This window comes from Electrona antarctica (assembly GCF_951216825.1).
Source record: "Electrona antarctica genome assembly, chromosome: 4".
Lineage (NCBI taxonomy): Eukaryota > Metazoa > Chordata > Actinopteri > Myctophiformes > Myctophidae > Electrona > Electrona antarctica.
In genome coordinates, this window is record NC_136809.1 from 8,782,038 (window position 1) to 8,807,256 (window position 25,219).

General features: G+C 43.5%; 3 protein-coding genes across 3 annotated transcripts; all 3 read left to right on the top strand.

Annotated features, from left to right (window-relative positions):
• The first annotated feature begins 192 nt into the window (after positions 1–192).
• LOC306921790 (uncharacterized protein) lies at positions 193–7,896 on the top strand. Its single transcript, XM_079499090.1, has 3 exons — positions 193–583; positions 4,103–4,250; positions 6,285–7,896. Exons 1-3 carry the CDS (start codon positions 323–325, stop codon positions 7,439–7,441), a joined length of 1,566 nt encoding a protein of 521 aa, XP_079355216.1. The 5' UTR covers positions 193–322; the 3' UTR covers positions 7,442–7,896.
• A 2,086-nt stretch (positions 7,897–9,982) lies between these two features.
• On the top strand, positions 9,983–18,098 carry LOC306922052 (uncharacterized protein). The gene is made up of 3 exons (XM_079499433.1): positions 9,983–10,405; positions 13,371–13,518; positions 15,491–18,098. Exons 1-3 carry the CDS (start codon positions 10,145–10,147, stop codon positions 16,621–16,623), a joined length of 1,542 nt encoding a protein of 513 aa, XP_079355559.1. The 5' UTR covers positions 9,983–10,144; the 3' UTR covers positions 16,624–18,098.
• A 1,712-nt stretch (positions 18,099–19,810) lies between these two features.
• LOC306922565 (uncharacterized protein) lies at positions 19,811–24,073 on the top strand. Its single transcript, XM_079500252.1, has 3 exons — positions 19,811–20,103; positions 22,015–22,165; positions 22,424–24,073. Exons 1-3 carry the CDS (start codon positions 19,840–19,842, stop codon positions 23,620–23,622), a joined length of 1,614 nt encoding a protein of 537 aa, XP_079356378.1. The 5' UTR covers positions 19,811–19,839; the 3' UTR covers positions 23,623–24,073.
• Positions 24,074–25,219: the final 1,146 nt, after the last annotated feature.

Here is a 25,219-nt window from a genome sequence, read left to right on the forward strand (position 1 = left end):
ACATAATTACTTATTTTACCAACCGGCCCAGACCTGTTCATACGCCGATTTTTTTTTGTATCTTTAATACTCTTTATCCTTGAATGCGTTAAAGCTGTTGGTGACAGTTACATTTGCCATTGAAGCTAGTTGCAGTTTGTACTCCATGCAGTAGGTGGCCTCAATCGAATCTCTAAATCCATACCCTTTTAGCATCGCACCGGAAACGGAAAAAGGCAAACAAACATGGTGGACTGTTGACTACAACAGCCACAACAATCTCTTTGGCCACAAAACAAACCTATTTCTTCAACAACGACTGTTGAAGTGATCAGATCCACTCATGTCTACCACCAGCACCGACTCGTTCCACGCCCAGCTGGCCGCGGTGATCGAGGTCCTGGCGAACAGCGCGGTGGCAGAGATCTGCAAGCTGGTGGATGATGGCTACGCGATGCTGCGGCTGGAGATCACCCAGAACCAGAGGGAGATAGACGGCCTCAGGAGGAAGCAGCTGGTCGCCAAGTTCCAGACATCCAGACGGAACAACCACCACCCGGACAAACTGAGCGGTCTGGGACGCAACAGCAGCGCCGTGCATCATGTGAGCCCAGAACATATTGTTTGATTACTCTGCAGGCGCCCTAGAGCGGTTTTGAATAATTCTATGGATTCACTGGTGGAAAGCCTGGTGAGGCTAGGGAGCTAGGGAGGGATTCACATATTATAAGCGTTAGGCCATTGGCCTGTATAGGGTCAGTGCATAGGGAGGAGTTATATGCACTCAGAACGGGTTCTTCTGGTTGCCATTTTTCTGCCTACCAGTAAGCTAGTAGGCTATAATAGTAGGCTGCAGTGCTAGGCTATATTTTCCAGCCTCACTGTGGAGATATACCATTCTATGTAGATTAAATAAACACTGGTTTGGGTGTCAGATGACAAAATAACATAACCTTGATCCACAACAGTATTTGGGTCTGCCCTGTCCTTTTAAGTGGTGCAACCACTTCCTTAAGTGACTATGTGTGTGGCTGGCTGGCTGGTAGCCCCTCTCGGGACCCCCCGGTTTAGCTCTTGTCTTTCGCTACCCCGGAGGGTCCCTTACCATCGGTCAAAATATATATGTAATTAGAGAATGCAGACGGACTTGGCCTCGCATATGTCCTTGCTGCGCTGTTTGAGTGATGGTTATATGTCTCTAAAGAGTAAAGAAGCATATATCAGCAATAGGAGACAACGGACACCTCAGCGAACGGCGCAGAAGCCGTTAAGTATTTTTAATCTTTGTTAGACCGTTTTGGCAGCTCTAAAATTCTCTCTTCCTCACTTCCCATGTCCCGCCTCCCGAGCGGTGGCTGGCTAGCTGCACGTCCTAGTTACTGCCTCTGATTGGCCGACCGCATACATGCAGGATGTTTATAATGCTGTTGTGTCGTGGGAGGCGGGACATGGGAAGTGAGGAAGAGAGAATTTCAGAGCTGCCAAAACGGTCTAACAAAGATTAAAAATACTTAACGGCTTCTGCGCCGTTCGCTGAGGTTTCCGTTGTCTCCTATTGCCGATATATGCCTCTTTAGAGACATATAACCATCACTCAAACAGCGCAGCAAGGACATATGCAAGGCCAAGTCCGTCTGCATTCTCTAATTAATTACCATATATATTTTGACCGATGGTAAGGGACCCTCCGGGTTAGCGAAAGACAAGAGCTAAACCGGGGGGTCCCGAGAGGGGCTGGCTGGGTGAGTGGGTGCGTCTGAGCACGAAAACAGCATGGTTGTTTTTCACCACCTGTGCGCAACCTAACACACACACAAACACACACGCACATATTAACTGTATATATGGTGATTCTGGGTGTGACAGTACAGTAGAGGGTACAGTAGAGGGACCCCCACACGGTAACTCTGTAATTTCTCCCCCCCCGGGGACCCCCACATGGAGTTGCACCACTTACTTCACACGGGTGTGATTTTTATACTCTAACTTGTCCATTCCACCGCGGGCCGTCAGAATTATGCTTACATTGTAGCCTTGCAGTGCGTTGACTGTCGGCGATATCAAATAATTAAATACACGCTGTATGGTCAGGCTCCTACTTGGCCTCACCCCCCGAACCCACCTCACCCCTGCCCACTTTGACAGGCTGGAATGGCTTAGGGTCGATGACAGAGTACAGCATCTTGCAATGGGTCTGGTCCACAAGATTCGCTACAACACCAAGATACCCATGTACCTGTCTAAATACTTCCTTAATGTTAATGAAGTCCACACCCACAACACCAGAGGGAGTGCAACAAACCATGTGCAACCCAGATTTGGCACAAACAAGGGACTAAATTATTTCCGCTCCTATGCCACCAAAATGTGGAACGCCCTACCAACAGTCATTAAGACATGTGCATCCCTTGACTCCTTCAAAACCGCTCTCAAATGGCACCTACGGACGGCTGCAATTCGAAACTGGCCCCTGTAGAATCTGAATCCCCACCATCCACCCCTTTTTCCCCTCACTGTATATGTTTCTTTTCCCTTTTTTACCTCCTTTATGATGAATTCCTGTTCTGTTCTTTGGCTATATAGAAGTGTCTATTTGTATGTCTCTAAATGTTTTGATGATTTGAACATGGTGAACCCTCTTGTAAACAAGTGTAATGCTTTATTGGGTCGTCCAGTCACAGTTAACAGTCTTTGTATTGAGTTGTGCTTGAAATGTACTGTAATTCTGCAAAATGTTAATAAATATTTCAATCAATCAAAATGGTTTCTTTGATTTGGGTGTCAGCTGACAAAATAATTTAACCTTCAGCAACTTTCCCAAACAACTTTCACAAACGAGCATGACAGTGTAATCAAAATAATAATGGTCAGATCGCATACAGACAGATTATTTATTTACTGCGGAGAGAACACATGTTTGACTGGTCACTCGACTCACTCCTCACTCTCGTGGTGTTTTTCCCCTTCTCCCTCGTTCCGTAAGGATATGTCCACATGTCTTCCCGTCAAGTAAGATGTAAACATTGAGAACTGTTTTGACGTGAGGGGAAGGGGCTATCAGATCAGAACACCCGAACATTTTCGCGAATAATAATACCACCGCCGATCCAGAGCCATAGAGTAGAAGAGTTGTGACATGTCAAAGATAGTAGAGAGATGGAAGATGGTGTACTGCATTGACAGTGTACACATGACACCAGCGTCACTGACAAGCAAACTTACGAACTACAGACTGGCAGCCAAGTAGCCTAGCATCCTACTAGCCTACATGTAGGCAGAAAGATGGCACCCAAATAAGCCAAAATCCTACCGAACGCGTCACTATCCTCCCCCCCTATAGGCCTACGTGGAGTGGTGGTGAGTAAAAACAGAGAGAAGGGCTGGGGAGAGTGGTGGTTTGCTCTTCACCGTGGCTCAGTTCCGTCATGATGTAGTTCGGTGGTCACCTCACCACCGAAAATCCAGATTATGAATAACGCTTTTAGGATACCCCTTGTTGTCTGGGTTGTCTGGGCCCCATCTATATCGTAACTCTTCTATTAGATGGCTCTGAGGGAACCCAAAGCCCATACTGCTACATGATCATGGCCTTCGTTGACATCATCAAGGAAGTATTGACAGGTACATGGGTATCTTAGAGGTGTAGCGAATCTTCATTGCAAGTTGCTGTACTCTATCGTCAACCCTTAGCCATTCCAACCTGTCAAAATGAGCGGTGGTTAGGTGGGTTCTAGTTTGTTTTATTTTGGGATGTCTGGAGCCTTGTTTAAAAGTCCTTTGAGGTGGTACCATGAGGTGCATGCATAATCAAAGAAACCTTGTATGAGGGCTCCTGTTAGTCTCTCAAATTAAAGTTGGTGCTGTGACGCAAGTCCAGGGGTGCTGCAGAATACTTTGATACTTGTATCAAATACATATGTAGGCTATATATGTATACAAATACTATACATGTACTATGGTCAAACAGGCTATGCATTTAATACTTTTATACTGTTTTATAAATAGTGGAAATATCATATTCAACAAATTAATTCATACAGATGAATGGATGATGCATGATTATGCAAAAGAAATTAGATTTTCTTGAATAATTAAGATGGTGATTATGTATTTATTGTGACAGGTGACCTGTGGACCTTCAGCACCCAGCAGAGCCAGATGTAACTCCACGACCAAGAGCTCAACACAGGGAACAGGAGGAGAGGAGGAGTACGGGGGCGCTGGCTTTCCTATCATTTTGAAGGTGGAGGGTGACGACAACACACTCGAAGGTAATAAAAACATTAACACAAAAATACAACACAACACACAACACAACCTCCTCCGTCTTTGGTGTTGGGCATCGCAACTCACTTTAAAAAGCTCACATTTTATTCAGAGCAGCAAACAAGAACTATTATGTCTTGAATTTAGAAATTCAAGTCATCATTGATCTGAAACCCTGAAGAATGTTGAAGGCACACAGGTCTCCTGCATAAAACCTTCTTCTTTCTTTTAACTCTTAACATGTGCTATTATTAGAAAATAATGTGTGTTGTTTTGTCTAGAATTCCTTGATAACAGTGTTTTCAAAAGCTATTGCTCTAGTTGTATTTGCTTGTAAATGTACAGTAGAAGTGAAAATGATCCATCAATCATTTTTAAGTGGCACTGGGGACTCTGTTGTCTTTTTTAACTCTAGGATCCCAATCTGAGGACATGCATTATTATTATAAAATAATGTGTTATTTTGTCTAGAATTCCTTTTAAAATAGCTTTTGTTATATAATTAATCTTCTATAGTTGTATTTGCTTGTACATGTAGTGGTGAAATCAATCGTGGCACTGGGAACCCTGTAAAGTAAAAAGAAATTGAAAAAGGCGTTATCCGCACTCTCTTGAGTATAGTTATTGACCATATTGACCAAAACCAGAGCAGAACTCCCACCACGGGACTCGGGCAATCAATTAATACAGTTGCAACCACTATATTAATGGCAAGTATTTCATACAGTTTAAGTTTAAAAAAAAATATCTGAACTATCCCTTTAATGAAGCAGCAGTCTAGAGAAATGGACATTGTTTTTTGTATGTTTTATTTTGTATGTTTGGATTATGGTACTTGTAAAATATGAAAAATACTTTAATACTGAATGTGAAACTTATAGTGAATTGATTTCACAAATGAGACCCAGCTGTGACCTGTCACTTGGCTAGCTAGTTATCTTTGTGAGACATACTCTAGTTTGAAACGCTGAGGAAGGCCTACATGCCAAAACGCGTCCGTTTCTGTAGGTAGACTGCTGTTGTGTATTCATTAATAACTAAACTCATAATAAACTATACTCTAGTCTAGAGTGTGGATATTCCCTTTTTTCATGGATCTTCAAGAATTTGCACCCATCAGCTACAGAGACATTCTCACGGTCACCTCTAATTCGGTAGAATCGATGCGAGTGGGCGGAGAAGTTGCAACATTCTTGCATATTTAATTTGCTGCGTTTGCCTTCGCACTGAGCTGTTATCCGCAGCAATTGTAAACGCAGCAGGGAACTTTATGTGTTGAATTCATAAACTACACAGTGAAATCTATGGTGTTAAAATTATACTTCGAGTAATAGTTAGGACGTAAAATTAGGGTAACGTGTGTCGGACTAGACGTCTCTCACTCTGTGTGCACACACGCACGTGCGCACGCACGGTTCCTTTGGGCAATATGGAGGCACAGCGCAGGCGGCAGCACAAAATGAATCCGACCTCCGATGTTTACAAGTTTATCGAGATGAAGCATTTTTTAACCCTGTCAAGTACCCAGTTGTCCCCATGTTGAGAACATCTTATGATATGTAAATCAGGGCATTATTGAACAAGAGAATTGTCATTGTGAAATGAAATTAATCTACAGTACAAATGTACATTAAACAAGTGAATCCAAGCCATTCAATCAAATTGATTTGGGGTAAAAATGAAATCACTACGGCCCATTTCTACTTTTTAAAAACGATAGCGAAGGTTTTCAAAAATGGCAGATCTATAGCCTCATCATGAGACATAATTGTGAAGTTCTGGAGCTATTTTGTATTTTTGTATGACACCATCTTAAGATGAACTATAAAATAGGGCACAAGGGGTTAATCACGCTAATCGATTAATTGATCTATAATACAAAAACATAAAATTAAAAACTATACATGCTTCTTGATTAATGATTCAGTAAAGTAACTGAATAATTGCAAAGACGATAAATGATAGTTGCAGCCCTACTTTGCTCATCCTCTTTACATTTCATGTAATAACTAACTGATAATTTACTCATCTCCTTTCAGACATTCAACCCCCAGTCAAGCATGGAAGTGAAACAAACACAAGGGCATCTGCAAAAACTACACCTAGAACCCTCACTGTAGAGCCTGAGAATCATCTTCACCGCGTCGACCAGCCATTCAACACCTGTCACCATAGTAACAGAAATGTAAACGGAGAGAGCCACCATCCATCATCTGACCGCAATAAGGGATTCACCACCACAAGTCACGACGATGGCAACCTGTTCACCAGTGTGGCAGAAGCTGGTGCAGGCATAGAGGTGTGGAATAACGCTGGCAGCCTAACCACAGGGAACTGTTCTCTGGACCCTCCACATAACTCAGGCCCACATCAAGAGGGGAGAACTGGGAGCAACACTGATGGCAGAGAGGGTTCTTCTGGAGCTTCAGAGGACTGGGGAGGAGACGTTTCTGGCGAATCAAGTAACGTTGCGCCACCCCTGGCTGGTAATCTGGACTGGGAACCCGATATGGTGGTCGTGGATTCTGTTCCAATTAAAGTGGAGGCAGACATGAGCTCAGAGTGGAGCATAATAGACAGGGATGGGATAACCAGGTCTGCCAAACAGAGACTCAAGAAACACGGGAGAGAGGAAGAGCTAGTAGGAGCAGCGCACTCAACCCCGACACGGAGCACAGAGACCTTAGACAGAACTACAGGTTTAAAGTCAGGTTTGGTTGTTAATACTAGTGCCACTTACTATGGCGGCCTCTCCTCTTTCCCCTCCTCATTCTCTGCAACCAAAACCCCCAGGCAGGTTTTACACCCTCAGGCAAACCGAGTAGACAATCAGTCGTCGTCTTCCCTCAACGAAATTGCAGCTTCCTCCGCTAGGACGTTTAGCAGGCTCCTGAGCTCCATCCCGCCTATGGCGCTACCCACCCAGCCAGCCCATGACGCCGAAGGTCAACCGTTCCGTTGCGAGCTTTGCGGGAAGACCTTTAGAAAGCTCCCGAACCTGCGGCTGCACCAACGCGTGCATACGGGCGAGAAGCCGTACTGCTGCCGCCACTGCTCCAGGCGCTTCTCCCGCCAGCATCAGCTGAAGTACCACGAGCGCGTTCACACCGGAGAAAAGCCGTTCCGCTGCCCCATCTGCGGCAGGGGCTTTGTGCAGACCAGCAACATGAAGAGACACCTCAGAATCCACAAGTGATGACGTTGTTGCTACAGCATTGAAAGAAATAAAGCACAGCCTCCGTCTCTGGTGCAGAGCCGAACTGCAAAACATCAGAATTATGCAAAACAGCAGGGCTCGAGATTAACGGCGTCTTGGCGGGGACTGTAAAATATCGATTTGGGACTTAAATTTATCTCATTCGGGACTGTTTCGGGACTACTGAAAATGCGCATATCGTGTGCAGCACTGATCAGCATGACACTAGCAGCGCTGCAAAGACTTTTTGCAGTGCCGTCAGTCAGACAAGTTGACAACAACAACGCACACACTACCCTCTTAGTGTTTTCTAATGCTCAGATTGTTCTGGAATTGCTGCCCCAACACTGTGGAATGCACACCCCAAAACGCTCTCATTCCAGTTTTTATTGATTTTATTCCTTCATCTTAGTATCCCCCCTAATAAAGTAGTTTTTGTTTGTTTTCTCATGCCACCCATGTAATAGACATTTGAGTATTCATAGACTACCTGCATAGCTGCACGTTATCTGTTGGTCTTGATCAAGTAGCCTACCAAAGTTTTATACGCTACTGTAGTCACTATTCATTGATTCACTGGTACACCAAAATAACAAAATCCATTTGAAAATAAATATCAATGTTCTCAGGTCGAATATTGATATGTGATTAATTTAGATGAATTAATTACAAAGCCTCTAATTAATTCGATTAACATTTTTAACCAAGCCCTATTTTTCATCTGGGAGCATTTTGACTAAATCAGTGTATCTACAGAAGAAACATGAAGCCAAACAAATAATGCATGTATTGTATTTCTATTACAATAGGAATACAGTTATTAATTTCGCAATTTGAGTGGTGCTTTTTTTGGACTTTTTTTTCCCGGGACTGTATAAATTTACTTCGGGACGGTTCCGGGACGTTGGTGAAAAAAAGTTAGTCTGGAGCCCTGCAAAACAGGAAGGAGGCTTGCACAGCATCGGCATACGATAGATGACGGATCAGTATCAAAGTCGTACAATTTGTCACACACGTTACCGCAGTGAAATTTGTTGTCCGCATTTGACCCATCTCTTGGAGTGGTGAGCCGCAGCCTAGGAGCGCTGGAGCGGTGAGCTCCCGGTGATTCCCGTGCCGCGCTCGGGAATATTTTTGATTAGTTGATTTGACCCCCCCAATCCAACCCATTGATGCTGAGTGCCAAGCAGGGAGGCATTGGGTCCCATTTTTACAGTCTTTGATATGACCCGGCCGGGGATCGAACCCCAACCTCCCAGTTTCAGGGTTGTAACACAGGCTTATGCACTCAACGATTTATATCTATCTGCTATTGTCGGTTTTTGGTGCGCAATACAGTACACGTGTACACATACATAGTACACGGCTAAGTGTACGTAAATAAGGCATCAGCTTCCATATGACAGATAAATGAGGTGATACATGGGGTGTTGCTTTCTTATTGGATAAGGGCAAAAGTTTAATAACTATGGCAAAGTTGTACATATGTTGGACTTCTGGGGAACAACCAAAAACAAAAAGATGATCGTAGCTGAAGACTTTTACTCTCTTTGCCTTATAATGCAGGTATGGGTAACAAATGTGCCAATAGTGCGTTAAATTGACACGTAAAATGTAAATCTGCAGCCTATTTTCACTATTTCTGCACGTCACCATTGTGTATAAAAGAATCCTAATGCTGATAATAATAAAGTGCGCTTCTCAATTATTCAATTAATGCAAAAAGTAGTAATCAGAATAATCAGAGAAAATAATGGATAGTTGCAGCCCTAGACGAGATGAGAGAAAATGAGAGAGGATAGAATGTGAAAGGACTGCAGGAAACTGTTACCGTGACGACCTCTCCTCCTGTAACCTCTACTCACTGAATGGGGATTTCTAGCCAGGTTACAAGATGATCTGCTCATTGGTCACCTTGACTGAGCACCCACTGATTCACAACCACCAATCAAATCCTCATTTGACAGTAAAGTCATTACATGAGATCAGTTTACTCACTTTAATACTGCTGGCTTTCTACAGTATCTCTCCTACCAGGACATATAGTACTACTGGTTTTATATCCTACCAGGACATCTAGTAGGCTACTGCTGGTTTTATATCCTACCAGGACCCTCCTAGTACTGCTGGTAATCAGTTGATGTAAATCACTTTGTAACTTTGTTTTGATAAACACTCAAAATAAAAAAGTATTAGTGTCCGAACCTACTGTATGCCTAACTATTTTATGTAATCTGTATTTTGAATCTCCTTACCCTTTACAGTCTGATAAAGTAAATAATGAATAAAACGTTAAGGTGACTACAATAATACCAGGACTACCAGGACTACAAAACAAGACATACCATGAAATGATTACAGGTCGAATCGGGTGGAATGCACTGTTCAAATCCGGTCAAAAATCCAGCCTACTGCATCCGGTTATTTCCACATACACAAACGCACACATAAACCATTTCCGTGTCCGCTTTTGAACCGGATCTGCAAACTGCGAAACGAATATAATGGTCTATCGAGTGAGTCAAGCTAGTTACCGTTTTCACTCCATGCAGTAGGTGGCCTCAATACCCCGTCCCTTTTAGCATCGCACACCGGAAAAAGGCAGAAGAACAAACATGGTGGACTGTTGACAACAACATCCACAAATCCAAAACAAACCTATTTCTTCTTAAACAGCGACTGTTGAAGTGATCAGATCCACTCATGTCTACCAACAACAGCGACTCGTTCCACAACCAGCTGGCCGCGGTGATCGAGGTCCTGGCGAACAGCGCGGTGGCAGAGATCTGCAAGCTGGTGGATGATGGCTACGCGGTGCTGCGACTGGAGATCACCCAGAACCAGAGGGAGATAGACGGCCTCAGGAGGAAGCTGCTGGTCGCCAAGTTCCAGACATCCAGACGGAACAACCACCACCTGGACAGACTGAGCGCTCTGAGACGCAACAGCAGCCCCGTGCATCATGTGAGCCCAGGACTGTCTGGTTGTCATGACCCAGTCACGAGCCATGACATTATTTTAACGTGGAACATATTTTGATTGATACTTTATTCGTCAGAAATGTAAACAGATTGATTGATTGAAATATGTATTAACAGTTTGCAGAATTACAGTACATTTCAAGCACAAACTCAATACAAAGACTGTTAACGGTGAGTGGACACCCCAATTAAGCATTACACTTGTTTAAAAGAGGGTCCACCTTGTTCAATTCATCAAAACATTTAGAGACATACAAATAGACACTTCTATATATATAGTCAAAGAACAGAACAGGAATTCATCACGAGGTACAGTCAGACATTAAGGCTAAAAGGATAACACAAAAAAGTACTGGGGACTTTTTTCCATTGTGGTCCTCCTAATTCAATTCATCAACAGCATTTCAAAATACATAATACACTGGTTTGAAACTGATTGAACAGTTTGTATAATGGGTACATGTCAACGAAAATACAGATCAGTGCTAGTTCCAGACATATCTACACCGTGATATGAGTATGGCCATGCCAGTACAGGGTAGGTCAATACAAAAGATCTGCTACAAGGATAAAACCAGAAAAATCACTAAAGACTTTGTTTACATCAGGGTCCTCTAGACTGAACCTCCAAAGACATACAAATATACACAAAAAACGGAATATGTACAGTAAGGAAAAATAGAGGGGTGGGGGGGCATACCTTTAACCTTTTTTACAGGGGCCAGCACCTGAGATCAGTTTTGAAAGAGTCTAGGGATTCACATACGGTATCTGTTGGTAGGGCGTTCCACATTTTAGTGGCGTAGGAACGAAATTAATTTAACCGCTTGTTTGAGCCGAATCTGGGTTGAACGTGGTTTGTGGAACTGCCTCTGGTTTTGTGATCATGGCCTTCGTTGACAATGACATTTAGGAAGTATTTTGACAGGTACATGGGTATCTTGGAGGTGTAGCGAATCTTGTAGACCAGGCCCATTGTAAGTTGCTGTACTCTGTCATCAACCCTAAGCTATTTCAATCAAAATGAGCGGGTGAGTCTGGGAGTCTTGTTTTTAGGGCCTTTGAGGTGCTGTGGTACCATGTGGTACCTATGCATGCATAGTCGGAAAAACCTTGTATGAGGGCTCCTGTTAGCGTTTCTCAAATTAAAGTGGGTGCCATGACGCAAGTCCAGGGGTTCTGCAGAATACTTTGATAAATTAATATTTGGAATTTATCAATATCACTTCAGTTTAACCACTTAAATCCAGGGTTGACCTCAGACAAAAACGTTTGAGAACCACTATAATATGTCATCAACAAATACAAAATACTATGTAGAAAGGGGAAAACATCAGCAGTGAATGACACCTCCATTCTATGGGAAATTGCATTTACATCCCCTTGTGTTCTCCTGATAGTTTCTCAGGCTGTGTTCACATGGTGTCGGGGCATTCCACATTTTGGTGGCAGAGAAGTAGAATTTTCCCACACAGACAGGCGAGGGGCCTGGGATGAGAACAGGACTGGACTAAACGCATCAAAATTTCCTTTGGGAAGCACAAATGTATGGGGCACACAATTGGCAGGAAAGTTGTCATATGTCCAGCAGTCATTTAAAGTCCGACCTTGTCACTGACAGAGAATGGTGTACGTGTGTGGAGGTGTATGTAAGATCACATACGTTGGTGATTATGTGTAGCAGTAGCCTGGCTAATAAGCCAGACTCAAATCACTGTCGTGTGGTATTTGAGTCTGGAGATGCTGTGTATGGATCTTGTTTCCCGGGGGGCGGGTTCAAACATTTTCTCTTTGACGCAATTGGTCAGAGCTACTGTCAGTCAAAGGTCTCAAGCATTGAACGTCACTGTACCAAAGCCCGCCCATATTGCATACCGTGTCCCGATTGGCCACACCAGTTATCTGGTGTAGGAAATGGGCGTACAATTGAGCCTCTCCAGACCGTAATCCGCCGGCAGGCAAATTTCTTTTTGCCAACGGCTGATTCGGTCTGGCTTATTAGCCAGGCTAGTGTAGCAGACCCAGCTGGCCTTTTAAGGATAACGTCTGTCTGACCGAGTTTCATTGCCACTTTATTCGAAATTCAACGTAGAACTGGGACAGGAATAAAATACAATATATCAATGGTCATAAAAAACTACAATATAATCCATAAACATTTTAAATCACATGATACATTTTCCATACATCACTAAAGTAAAGTCACTAAATTACACAATACATAAAACAGCCTGCAAACAATATTTTAACAATATCAACCGTGCAAGCAAATCAGTAAAATACCTTCTTTCCAGCTAGCTGCTATCTTCTGTGTGTGTGGCATCTGTTTGTTCCATGGTTAGTTGGCATTTGACCGTTCCTTTGGCCTTCCTTTCCATAAGCCAAATTCCAATACCTCAAATCTCGGCCACTCGCTCACTAGGGCGACTGTGGCTCAAGAGGTAGAGCAGGTCGTCCAATGATCCATGGGTCGGCGGTTCGAATCCCGGCTCCTCCTGGCTACATGTCGAAGTGTCCTTGAGCAAGACACTGAACCCCAAATTGCTCCTGATGTGCTGGCTGGTACCTTGCATGGCTTCCGCCGCAATCGGTGTATGAATGTGTGTGAATGGGTGAATGTAATGCACAATCTATGTAAAGTGCCTTGGATAAAGGCGCTATATAAATGCACCATTTACTCACACTTGGTCACTCCAGCATGGCGGTGTTACAGTGAAATTAGTGTCCTGCCGAAATATGTGACCATCTTGTGGACTTCACATAACGTGGCTTAAATACCACTAGGTTGAACTCTGCTAATAAACAAACGTCAATGATTTATGTTCGGACAGACGGACACTGACATATGTGATTGTCTACACATGATTGTCACATATTTTAGCAGGTCACCAATTTCACCGTAACACCACTTCAAATTAATGGTCCGTTACATTATGTAATTGTGACAGGTGACCCGCGGACCTTCAGTGCCCAGCAGAGCCAGATGTAACCCTGCGAACAAGAGCTCAACACAGGGAACAGAAGGAGAGGAGGAGGGCAGGGGCACTAACTTTCCAATCATCTTGAAGGTGGAGGGTGACTGCAGCACACTCAAAGGTAATAAAAACATTAGACAAAAATAACGCACATCCTCTGTGCTGAGCCAAACTGCAAAACAGCAGCATCACTCATGAGTCAAAAGAAGGGAGCTCGCAACTCACTTTAAAAAGCTCACATTTAATCCAAAGCAACTATTATGTGTTGAATTCAGAAATTTGAGTCATCATTGAGTTGAGTGTTGAAGGCTATGCGTAGGGTTTCCTACTCACCTGCATAAAACATTTTTGTCTCCACCAGGCCGAAGGCATGGGGAGAGAGTATGTTTTGCACTCCATCCGTGTGTCCGTCCGTCCGTGTGTCCGTCCGTCCGTGTGTCCGTCCGTCTGTGAACAGCTAATCTCCGGCACCGTTAACCCGGTCGATGCCACATTTTCCACACGCACTCCCTGGATGCCAACGATGAACCTCTGCCCCAAAAATTCCAGAACGGCCTGTTATAGCGCCACCAGGAGGCCGCTTTGTGCAAAACAAGTTTTTGGACAGTACACCTACAGATTTTGTCCAAACATCACGCAAATTGGTACACAGTCTCTCTAGAGCCATTTAACGAAACGGGTCTTTCAGATTTCTCAGACTCCATCCTGATTGGCTAAGATTGGCTTCCAAAGTTTGCAAGAGTGCTCAGTTTCAAACAAAATGCTGCAAATCATGAACACATCGTCTGATTTCCGTGAAATTGCGCACGCACATTCCCACTAGGCCGAGGAAGAAATGCCACGTGAACATTTTCAACTCAGCCTCATGGTGGCGCTATAACTGGCCAAAAAGTGTTTTTACCTCCAACTGCACGGATTTGTGGATAACTTTGTATGCCAACTCCCTAGAGGCCAAGGAAAAACCTTTGCCTGGAATTTTTCACATCTGCTCTTTATAGCGCCACCAGGAGGCCGACATATGTAAAACACATTTTCTAATATTACTCCTTCAGATGTTATCCAAATTTCACGCAAATCGGTACACATGCTCTCCATAGTCATGTGATCAAGACGGGTTTGTTTGATTTCTCATAATCCACCTTCATTGCCTACGATTGGCTTCTAAACTTTTCAGGAGTAGCCCGCTTTGTACCCGTTTTGTACAAATCGCCACAACTACTCAACGCAGCGTCCGATTGTGGTGAAACTGCATGCATATTCCCACTAGGCTGAGGAAGAAATGCCACTTGACAGTTTTCAAATCAGCCTCATGGTGGCGCTACAACAGGCCAAGCCGTGTCACACACACACACACACACACTACTCCTAAACATTTTGCCAAACATCACACACACTCCTATCCTCCTGGTGGAGACCTGTGCCCAGAAGGGCACTTTTTCTAGTTTTCTTTTCTTTTTTAGCTCTTTGTGTTAATATTAGAAAAGAATGTGTTATTTTGTCTAGAATTGAATGTTCTCTAGTTGTATTTGCTTGTAAATGTACTGGTGAAAATGATCCATCAATCCTTTCATGTCCCCATGTTAAGAACATCATATATGTAAATCATGGCATTATTGAAAAAGAGAACTTCTCCACAGTTGAACCTTACTGAATACCGTAAATAAATGTGAAATGAAATTAATATACAGTGTGAACTTTGAAATTAAATTAACATACAGTACAAATGTACGTTAAACATGTGAATCCAAGCCATTCAATCAAATTGATTTGGGGGAATATCACTACGGCCCTTTTTAAAGTGAAGGTTTTCAAAAATAGATCTATAGCCTCATGAGTCATAATTGTGTTCTGGAGCTATTTTGTATTGTCACCATCATGAGATGAACTATAAAATAGCTAATTGATTCATTGATGTATAATACAGAAACACATTATAAAAACTATACATGCTCATTGATTATTTAATTATTCAGTAAAGTAATCGATAGAATAATTGCAAAGACGATAAACGATTGTTGCAGCTCTGCTTTGCTCATCCTCTTTACATTTCAGAGATGTAATAACCAACTGATAATTTACTCTTCTCCTTTCAGACATTCAGTCCCCAGTCGAGCATGGAAGTGAAACAAACGCTATACCTAGAACCCTCGTTGTAGAGCCTGAGAATCATCTTCACCGCGTCGACCAGCGATTCAACACCCGTCACCATAGTAACGGAAATGAAAACAGAGAGAGCCACCATCCATCATCTGACCGCAATGACAGATTCACCAACACCACACGGCACGACGACTGCAGCCTGTTCACCAGTGCATCTGAGTGGGCAGCAGCTGGTGCAGGCATAGAGGTGTGGAATAACGCTGGTAGCCTAACCACAGGGAACTGTTCTCTGGACCCTCCACATAACTCAGGCCCACATCAAGAGGGGAGAACTGGGAGCAACACTAACGGCAGAGCTTCAGAGGACCGGGGCGGAGACGTTTCTGGCGAGTCGAGTAACGTTGCTCCACCCCTGGCTGGGAATCTGGACTGGGAACCCGATATGGTGGTGGTGGATTCTGTTCCAATTAAAGTGGATGAAGACATGAGTTCAGAATGGAACATAATAGACAGGCATGGGATAACCAGGTCTGCCAAACAGAGACTCAAGAAACACGGGAAAGAGGAGGAGCTAGAAGCAGCGCGCTCAGCCCTGACACTGAGCACAGAGACCTTAGACAGAACTACAAATTTAAAGTCAAGTTTGGTTGTTAATACTAGTGCCACTTCCTACGGTGGCCTCTCCTCTTTCCCCTCCTCGTTCTCTGCAATCAAAACCCCCAGCCAGGTTTTACACCCTCAGGCAAACCGAGTAGACAATCAGTCGTCGTCTTCCCTCAACGAAATTGCCGCTTCCTCCGCTAGGGAGGTCAGCAGGCGCCTGAGCTCCATCCCACCTATGGCGCTACCTGCCCAGCCAGCCCATGACGCCGGAGTTCAACCGCTCCGCTGCGAGCTGTGTGGGAAGACCTTCAGAAAGTTCCAGAACCTGCGACTGCACCAGCGCGTGCACACGGGTGAGAAGCCGTACGGCTGTCGCCACTGCTCCAAGCGCTTCTCCCATCAGCATCAGATGAAGAACCACGAGCGTGTTCACACGGGCGAGAAGCCGTTCCGCTGCCCCATCTGTGGCAGGTGTTTTGTGCAGTCCAGTCACATGAAGAGACACCTCAGCATCCACACGTGATGGCGTTGTTGCTAAAGCATTGAAAGAAAGCAATAATGTACATCCTCCGTCTCTGGTGCTGAGCCGAACTGCAAAACAGCAGAATCATGCAAAACAAGAAGGGGGCTCGCACAGCCCCAGCATACGATAGAGAACAGATCAGTGATGTGATGCTGTTACTTGTTGCCTTTGAGTTAACATCCACACAACAGAACAGATCAGTGAAGTGATGGCGATGGTGCATCAAGCCTGTGTTACACAGGCTTATGTGCTCTCCGACAATAGCAGATCTCTTTTCGGTGTGCGACACAGGCACAAAGCCAGCGCTAAGTATACGTAAATCAGGCATCAGCTGAGCTTCCATTATGACAGAGGACAGATGAATGAGCATGGATGTTTGGTGCTTTTCTTATTGGATGAGGGCAAAAGTTATACATGATGTAATACGTTGGACTTGTGGTTGAACAACCAAAAAATGAAACTAGGATGATCCTAGCTGATTGTTTTTAATCTGTTTGGCAGTATGAGCAACATAAATGGACTAATGTGCGTTAAATTGTGCAGTAAAATGTAAATCTGCTATTTTTACTATTTTTTCACAACACTGTTGTGTGAAAGTATAAAATAAGTGGTTAATCGATAATAAATTGCTGATGCTCTAATGTTGAAAAATATTTGATTAATCTAAAAAGTAATCGACAGAATAATCAATTCATTTTATTACATATTTATTACAGGCATAGACTACAATAATCATTGACATAAAAAATAACAAATTACACAATAATAAAAAATAGGATAGAATGTGAAAGGACTACATATTATGAAGGAAAAGGTTACCGGCGTGACAACGACCTCTACTCGCTCACTATTTCTGAAGGATTGTTTCCTTTGTCAGTTAATCGGTTCAGTAATATTAAAGAAGACGCATCATAGGTTTTTTTTTTTATCACTTGTTTTTCGATGTAAACAGTGTGTAATTTTGTTGAGGCATCTAAACAGCGCCATATTGTTTCTGGCTTTTGTATCATGTAGTATCGCGAGATTTGGTTGTCAGACTGTCAATGATCGACAGTCTCAGGATACTTTGACACATTCAGAAACGTACTTTGTGCTCTTTAGATACTTAGATACAATTATAAATATAAAAAATAATTTAAATAAATATAAAATGATACACATCACATGTGTACACATCACAAAAGAAACAGTGTAAAGTGTAAATGACAAATGTCTTTTACAAGGGTCTCAATAGTTCAGAAATGGGGTTTGTTTATAAGATGGTCCACCTGCTTACCAGCAGTACCAGAGGTCCTGGTAGGATATAAAACTACCGGTAGCAGTAATAGAGGTCCTGGTAGGATAGATTTCAAACCAGCAGTAACTTAAGTGAGTAAAGCTGCACATTCATGTGTTCTCGCTTTTTTCTTCTGTTTGATGTTTGATGATTCACTTTGTACTAAGTGCTCTATAAATAAAGTTGTATTATTATTGTGTCGGAGCCTAACTTAAGACTAAATATTTAATTTTAAATGTATTATATTTTGAATGTTGACTGGTGACCACGTAAAAATCCATTTGTTTGACACTCGGGCAGATGGCGGATGCTTGCATTTACTGGAGAATAGAATGTCCACCCCAGTTTCGGTTTCGTTTCAACTAATAATGCTTGATTACTTTTTCTTCCTTTTACAAAGATATATAAATGAAAAGAACACTAAACTTGTAGCTAATCTCCTGCAATCAAGGTCTAACTTGAAAGGTGCATGCAGCACCTTTCATATATAAAGAGACCTGTTGAGCACACTAGCCATTAGTACACACACAATACAACAAATACAATATTATTTTGGATATAAAGAATTGGGTCCTATCTTACTCTTACCTGTTCCTGTGTTTTACGCTTACTGCTGTTGATGAATACATTTACCTATCTTAATACACCTAAACACACGTCTAGTAGGATGCTAGGATGGGATGTATGGGGTAGCCTAAGATTTAGACTCGTAGATGTCTTGTCGATTCTGACATTTTGGAAATGTCAGAATCGATAATACAATACATCTACGAGAGTCTAAATCTTAGGTTAGGATGGGGGTTACAGTTGCTCTCATTTCCTTTCCAACTCAAGTCTGTGAGCACTGAGAATGAATGAATGTGATCTGCAGTCAAGGAAGGCATAATGAGAAGGAGAAAAAATATTTTATGTTGCAGTCCATGTTGACTTTGAGTCACTGTTCACTTGTCAAATAGTCTGATCAAGACAAAAATGATTAAAACGTTTGTACAATTACATAATACCAGTAAGACGCCTGAGGGCTTACACCAGGGGTGCCCAAAAGGTAGATCGCGATCTACCAGTAGATCACAAAGGCTGTGCAGGTAGATCACATGACATGCCCCTAGAACATATATCATTTAAATTAAAGAATATATAATTTGGCATCGGACACTTGAATTGAATAAAAAATGACCTATTAAGCCACAATGGAATATTTGAGTGTTGAGCACAGACATCAGAGTAGCATTACAAAGTTGGACATACAAAAACTATTTCCATTTCGCCCCCTCAGGTACATTTGTTTTTACTATTTTCAGCAATGAGATCATACTTCGTTGTGGGTAGATCTTGTTGAGCTGGTCATTTTTAAAGTAGCTCTTAAGTCAAAAAAGTCTGGGCACCCCTGGCTTACACGCATCCGCCTCGTTGGCAGCAGACTGCTGGGCGAGCGCTGGCGCTTTGGCATGGGGGTCAGATCAACATGGAATGAATTCTGTACTGGCCATATAAGGAGCATGTCTTGAATGTACATGGTTTGATGAGGTCAGATCAACATATGGAATGTCAACAGGTCAGCTCCATACAGTATCTAGCAATCAACCAATTGAATGTAGCAGATAGATACCTTTATTATGGTGGAAGAGCTGAGGGAGGTGGGAGTTATATCACTTTTAAAAGGTTAATTAGTGCAGCAGAGGATAATGTGGGGAGAGGCTCGGTGATTAGATGTATTATGTGATAGATTGTAAATAAGAAACTTAGATTAACAGAAGGGGGCGGTAATTCAACTATTTGGATGCCAACCGCCATGAAACCCCACGAAGAAGAAGAAGAACCAGAAGAAGAAGAACAAACATGGTGGAACACCGTGGACTGTTGACAACAACATCCACAAAACAAACGTACAGACCCATTTCTTCTTCTACAGCGACTGTTGAACTTGAAGCGATCCACTCATGTCTACCACCAGCAGCGACTCGTTCCACGCCCAGCTGGCCGCGGTGATCGAGGTCCTGGCGAACAGCGCGGTGGCAGAGATCTGCAAGCTGGTGGATGATGGCTACGCGGTGCTGCGGCTGGAGATCACCCAGAACCAGAGGGAGATAGACGGCCTCAGGAGGAAGCTGCTGGTCGCCAAGTTCCAGACATCCAGACGGAACAACCATCACCTGGACAGACTGGGCGCCCTGAGACGCAACAGCAACGCCGTGCATGTGATTGTGAGCCCAAGTATTTTATTTTATTTTAACATTGAATATTGGACCATATCAATTAATTTATATTTGTGTTTATCATTCCTGCCAACCTCTGAACCTTCTTGAATCTGAAGAGTGTAAGATTCAAGGATTGTTCTACAAGTCGAGGGCTTAAAACGTTTAACAGAGTAATTTCCAGTAGTCTGGTGCATATTGGAGTTTGATTAAACTCCATTAGCACTTCATGTGAACCATGGATAGCAGGCCTTACTAATATCCATTAAAAAAATCCAACGTACGTCTACAGTAATTGATTTGATGCTAGCAATTGAAGAGCCATTTTAAATAGCAACTAATTACTTATTAAAGGGACTATCTCTTGCATTAAATTGCAATTTATATATGTGGGACTGTCTGGAGTGTATCCAGTAATAATCTACATAAAGCTCTTAAATAAGCGTTTACATAGCTTACACACTGTGCCAGAAACAAAGTGGCAATGGCAACTTTGGCAAGAGAGACAGCTTCATTCACACCTTCCAACAAAAAACATTCAAATACTGCCATGACGATTTGCATGTCAAAAACCCAAGAAACTATGCAAATGAACATTGATACGCGCACGGCAGTGGGGTGTGTACTGCGTATACTGAGCGGCTGGTTGGTCTTCATGCGGGTAACAAGACAACTCACCCTTTTTGCACCTCCAAGTGAGTTGTCCGGACAACTCACCAGACATCTCACCCCGGTGAGATGTCTTCACTTTTGGGGGTGAGCTGTCTTCACTTTCGGGCACTTTCGGGGTGAGTTGTCTGACTGAATATGTATAGCCTACCCTTTAAGCTCTTTTATATTTGGAAATATTTCCCATTTATCCTTAATATAATCTAGATTCATTCAACCTTATCTTCCTGAATTACGGCATAGACCCACTGTTCTTGATTTCTCTCTCTCTCTCTCTCTGTGTGTTTGTGTGTGTGAAATGTGTAAAACTGTGTTGGCAACTTGGCCATAGAACTGTGTTCGTTGGGAGTGCAGTCTAATTAGTAACTTTGTACAGCTGTGAGACTCTGCCTTTGAAGCGCAAACATAGAGAGAGTGAGAGAGAGACGCTCTAGTCTACTCCTTACTTACAACAGTGTTTCATCAGATTTTTACTGTTAAATAAATAAATAATTAGCGCGTGACTGTGCACGTCTGTAGGAACCGATCCGAAATTGAATTACTGTAATGGGTGCCACGGAAAGTACAGACAACTCACCCCACAATGTCAGAAAGTGAAGACAACTCACCGGGGTGAGTTGTCCGTCCTTTCCCTTTACCAACTCGCCCAACTTGCCCCAGCGGAAAGTACAGACAACTCACCCCGCCATGTCAGAAAGTGAAGACAACTCACCGGGGTGAGTTGTCCGGACTTTCGGGGTGAGCTGTCCGTCCTTTCCCTTTACCAACTCGCCCAACTTGCCCCAGCGGAAAGTACAGATAACTCACCCCGCCATGTCAGAAAGTGAAGACAACTCACCGGGGTGAGTTGTCCGGGTATTCTTTATGAGGGCCCTTGACACACACAGGTTGCCACACTAAACGGCTGAAATCCCGAAATTAAGAAGAAACCATGGACTGTCAAGGAGAAATGGTTAAAATCAAGGAGGGCTGGCAGTTCTGCCTTATTGTAATGATTTGGTATATTAAAAATAATGTATTAGAATGAAATTACCGACTGGTTCTAATACGCAGAATGAATAATGTGTCCTATGGTCAAAAACAGGCTATGGATTTAATACTTTTATACCAGCAAAATAGCCATAGGTTGGCCATTTCTATTTTTCAAAAGATGAATTCATACAGATAAATAGAAATGATTAATGATTACGCAAAATCATTTGGATTATCTTGAGTGATTAAGATATGGTGATTATGTATCAATTGTGACAGGGGACCCGTGGACCTTCGGCGCCCAGCAGAGCCAGATGTAACCCAGCGACCAAGAGCTCAACACAGGGAACAGAAGGAGAGGAGGAGGACGGGGGCGATGGCTTTCCTATCATCCTGAAGGTGGAGGGTGACAGCAACACACTCAACAAAAGTAATCTATTTCTCCTCTTTTAATAAATTCCAATAGCAAAGGTTTTCAAAATAACAAAAATAGCAGATCTATAGCTTCATCAGTCAGGAAGTACACACTCGATTTGTTGATTTATAATATCAAAACACTGTGAAACTGAAAACAACATGCTTCTTGAATATAATCAATAATTTAAACCAAAATAAACTAAAAATATACTCTGCTCATTCTCTTTACTTTCAGAAATGTTATAACCAACTGACAATTTACTTCTTTCAGACATTCAACCCACAGTCAAACACAGTGATACAAACACAAGGGCATCTGCAAGCATCCAGTCCTCCGGACCTAGATCTAGAACCCTCGCTGTAGAGGCTGAGAATCATCTTCGCCAAGTCGACCAGCGATTCCACGCCCATGCGCCACCACCCAACAAAGCTACTGCCAGTCACCACAGCAACGGAAACGCAAGCGCAGAGAGCCACCATCCATCATCTGAACACAATAACAGATTCACCAGCTCCACACGTCACAACGATTGCAACCTGTTCACCAGTGCATCTGAGTGGGCAGAAGCTGGTGCAGGCATAGAGGTGTGGAATAACGCTGGCAGCCTAACCACAGGGAAATGTTCTCTGGACCCTCCACATAACTCAGGCCCACATCAAGAGGGGAGAACTGGGAGCAACACTGATGGCAGAGAGGGTTCTTCTGGAGCTTCAGAGGAACGGGGAGGAGACGTCTTTGGCGAGCCAAGTAACGTTGCTCCACCCCTGGCTGGTAATCTGGACTGGGAACCAGATATGGTGGTGGTAGATTCTGTTCCAATTAAAGTGGAGGCAGACATGAGCTCAGAGTGGAGCATAATAGACAGGGATGGGATAACCAGGTCTGCCAAACAGAGACTCAAGAAACACGGGAAAGAGGAGGAGCTAGAAGCAGCGTGCTCAACCCCGACACTGAGCACAGATACCTTAGACAGAACTACAGGTTTAAAGTCAAGTTTGGTTGTTGTTAATAGTGCCACTTCCTATGGTGACCTCTCTTTTCCCTCCTCGTTCTCTACAATCAAAACCCCCAGGCATGTTTTACACCCTCAGGCCAACCGAAGAGACAATCAGTCGTCCCTCAACGAAATTGCAAATTCCTCCACTATCGAGTTTAGCAGGCTCCTGAGCTCCATCCCGCCTATGTCGCTACCCGCCCAGCCAGCCCGTGACGCCAGAGGGCAATCACTCCGTTGCGAGCTGTGCGGGAAGACTTTCAGCAAGTTCCAGTCCCTGCAGCTGCACCAGCGCGTGCACACAGGCGAGAAGCCGTACAGCTGTCGCCACTGCTCCAAGCGCTTCTCCTACCAGCATCAGAAGAAGAACCACGAGCGCGTTCACACCGGAGAAAAGCCATTCAGCTGCCCCATCTGTGGCAAATGCTTTGTGCAGTCCAACAACATGAAGAGACACCTCAGCATCCACACGTGAGGGCGTTGTTGCTACAGCATTAAAAGAAAGAAATAATGCACGTCTCTGGTGCTGAGCTAAACTGCAAGACAGATGAATCATGCAAAACACGAGGGCTCGCACAGCCCCAGCATACGATAGAGAACAGATCGGTGATGTGATGCCGTTGTTGCCACTGAGTCAGTATCCACAGCACAGAGGGCAGATCAGTGAGGTGATGGCAATGGTGTAGCGAGCCTGTGTTGTTTTTTTTTGTTTGTTTTTCCCTACATTTTTTATCCCACGATTTTGTAACCCATTTTTCACCCCTGTGTTAATGATGTAATCCTGGGCTCTACACACCCTCCGCCAACCTGGGGAGAGCAACGGACTTGAACTCATGCTTTCTTCATGCATGAGTGTCAAGTGCCAAGTTGCTCCTTTACACCTGACAGGGGGGTTTCCCTGGTTGGACGTAGCGCGTGGAAGGAACACGTTATTCCAACCAGTTCTGGTTGGCCACGGGGAGGCAGTTTAGAGACCAGGATTACTGCGTGTTCTCCACACAGAATGGCCCTTTCGCCAACCCTGCCTCGGGTATGGGCACTGATGATACGGTGGAGAGAACACACCGCCAGCACCCACAGCGTCCCAGCGGGAATCGAACACAGGACCTTCTAGCTGTGAGGCGACAGCACTACAGACTGTGCCCCCTGTTTGTTTGTTTTTACCATTATACTTAACAATGCTCTTTATTCAATACATTATATACAGTATATATATGTTAATAACGTTTAGAAATGTTAAAACACTTTCCTTTGTGTGTAATATGTGGTTTTAGATATTTTAGATTTAATTTGACATCATGGACACTGCTAAAATCTAAAATATCTAAAACCACATATTACACACAAAGACCCCAGGAAAGTCTTCTAAATCTCCTAAATGTCATTAACAGATATTTTTTTGCAAAAAGGGTTAAGTGTCTCTTTAAGATGTTCATGGCACGCCTTGCATTATTCTCGTGCTGCTCTTCTCGTGTGATGTCCACTCTGACATAAGCGACCAGAAATGCATCACGAACAGCATCAGAGACCTGTAACCCGTTTGGATGTAACTCTTGTGTTTGCTGTCCAGTAGCTTTTACATCTGTGGTAGGATGGAGGTACACGGGTCTAGTTTCCGTACTGCAGGTTTAACGTTTAAAATGTTGAGAGCGTCCACAATGATGCAACGTGTCACCAATGGCTACAGCGGTGTCCATAGCCACCTTCACATCTGTGTGGTGTGGTCATCTGAGACAGGACCTCCTCGTCGTTCAGGCCAGTGGGATCACGTGACGATGGTTAGAAGTCAGCCACGTTGAGCCCTATTGGGCTCGCTCCTGGCAGAGGGGATCAAACTAGGCGGTGTTTTGGGCTTGGCGAGCACTGGCGTGCACAAACATTTAGAGGGGCAGGTGCTCAAGTGAAAAAAGGGCACCTTGTGCAGCGCGTGGAACCGTCCATTTGCCTTAATAGTGTATGATTTATAGATTTTGGGGCCTAAATAATATATTAGAAGCTTTTTTTTATCAAGCTTTTTTTTAATCAAGAATTTATGGTCCACATACTGTACAGTAAAAAGAAAAGAAAAGCAC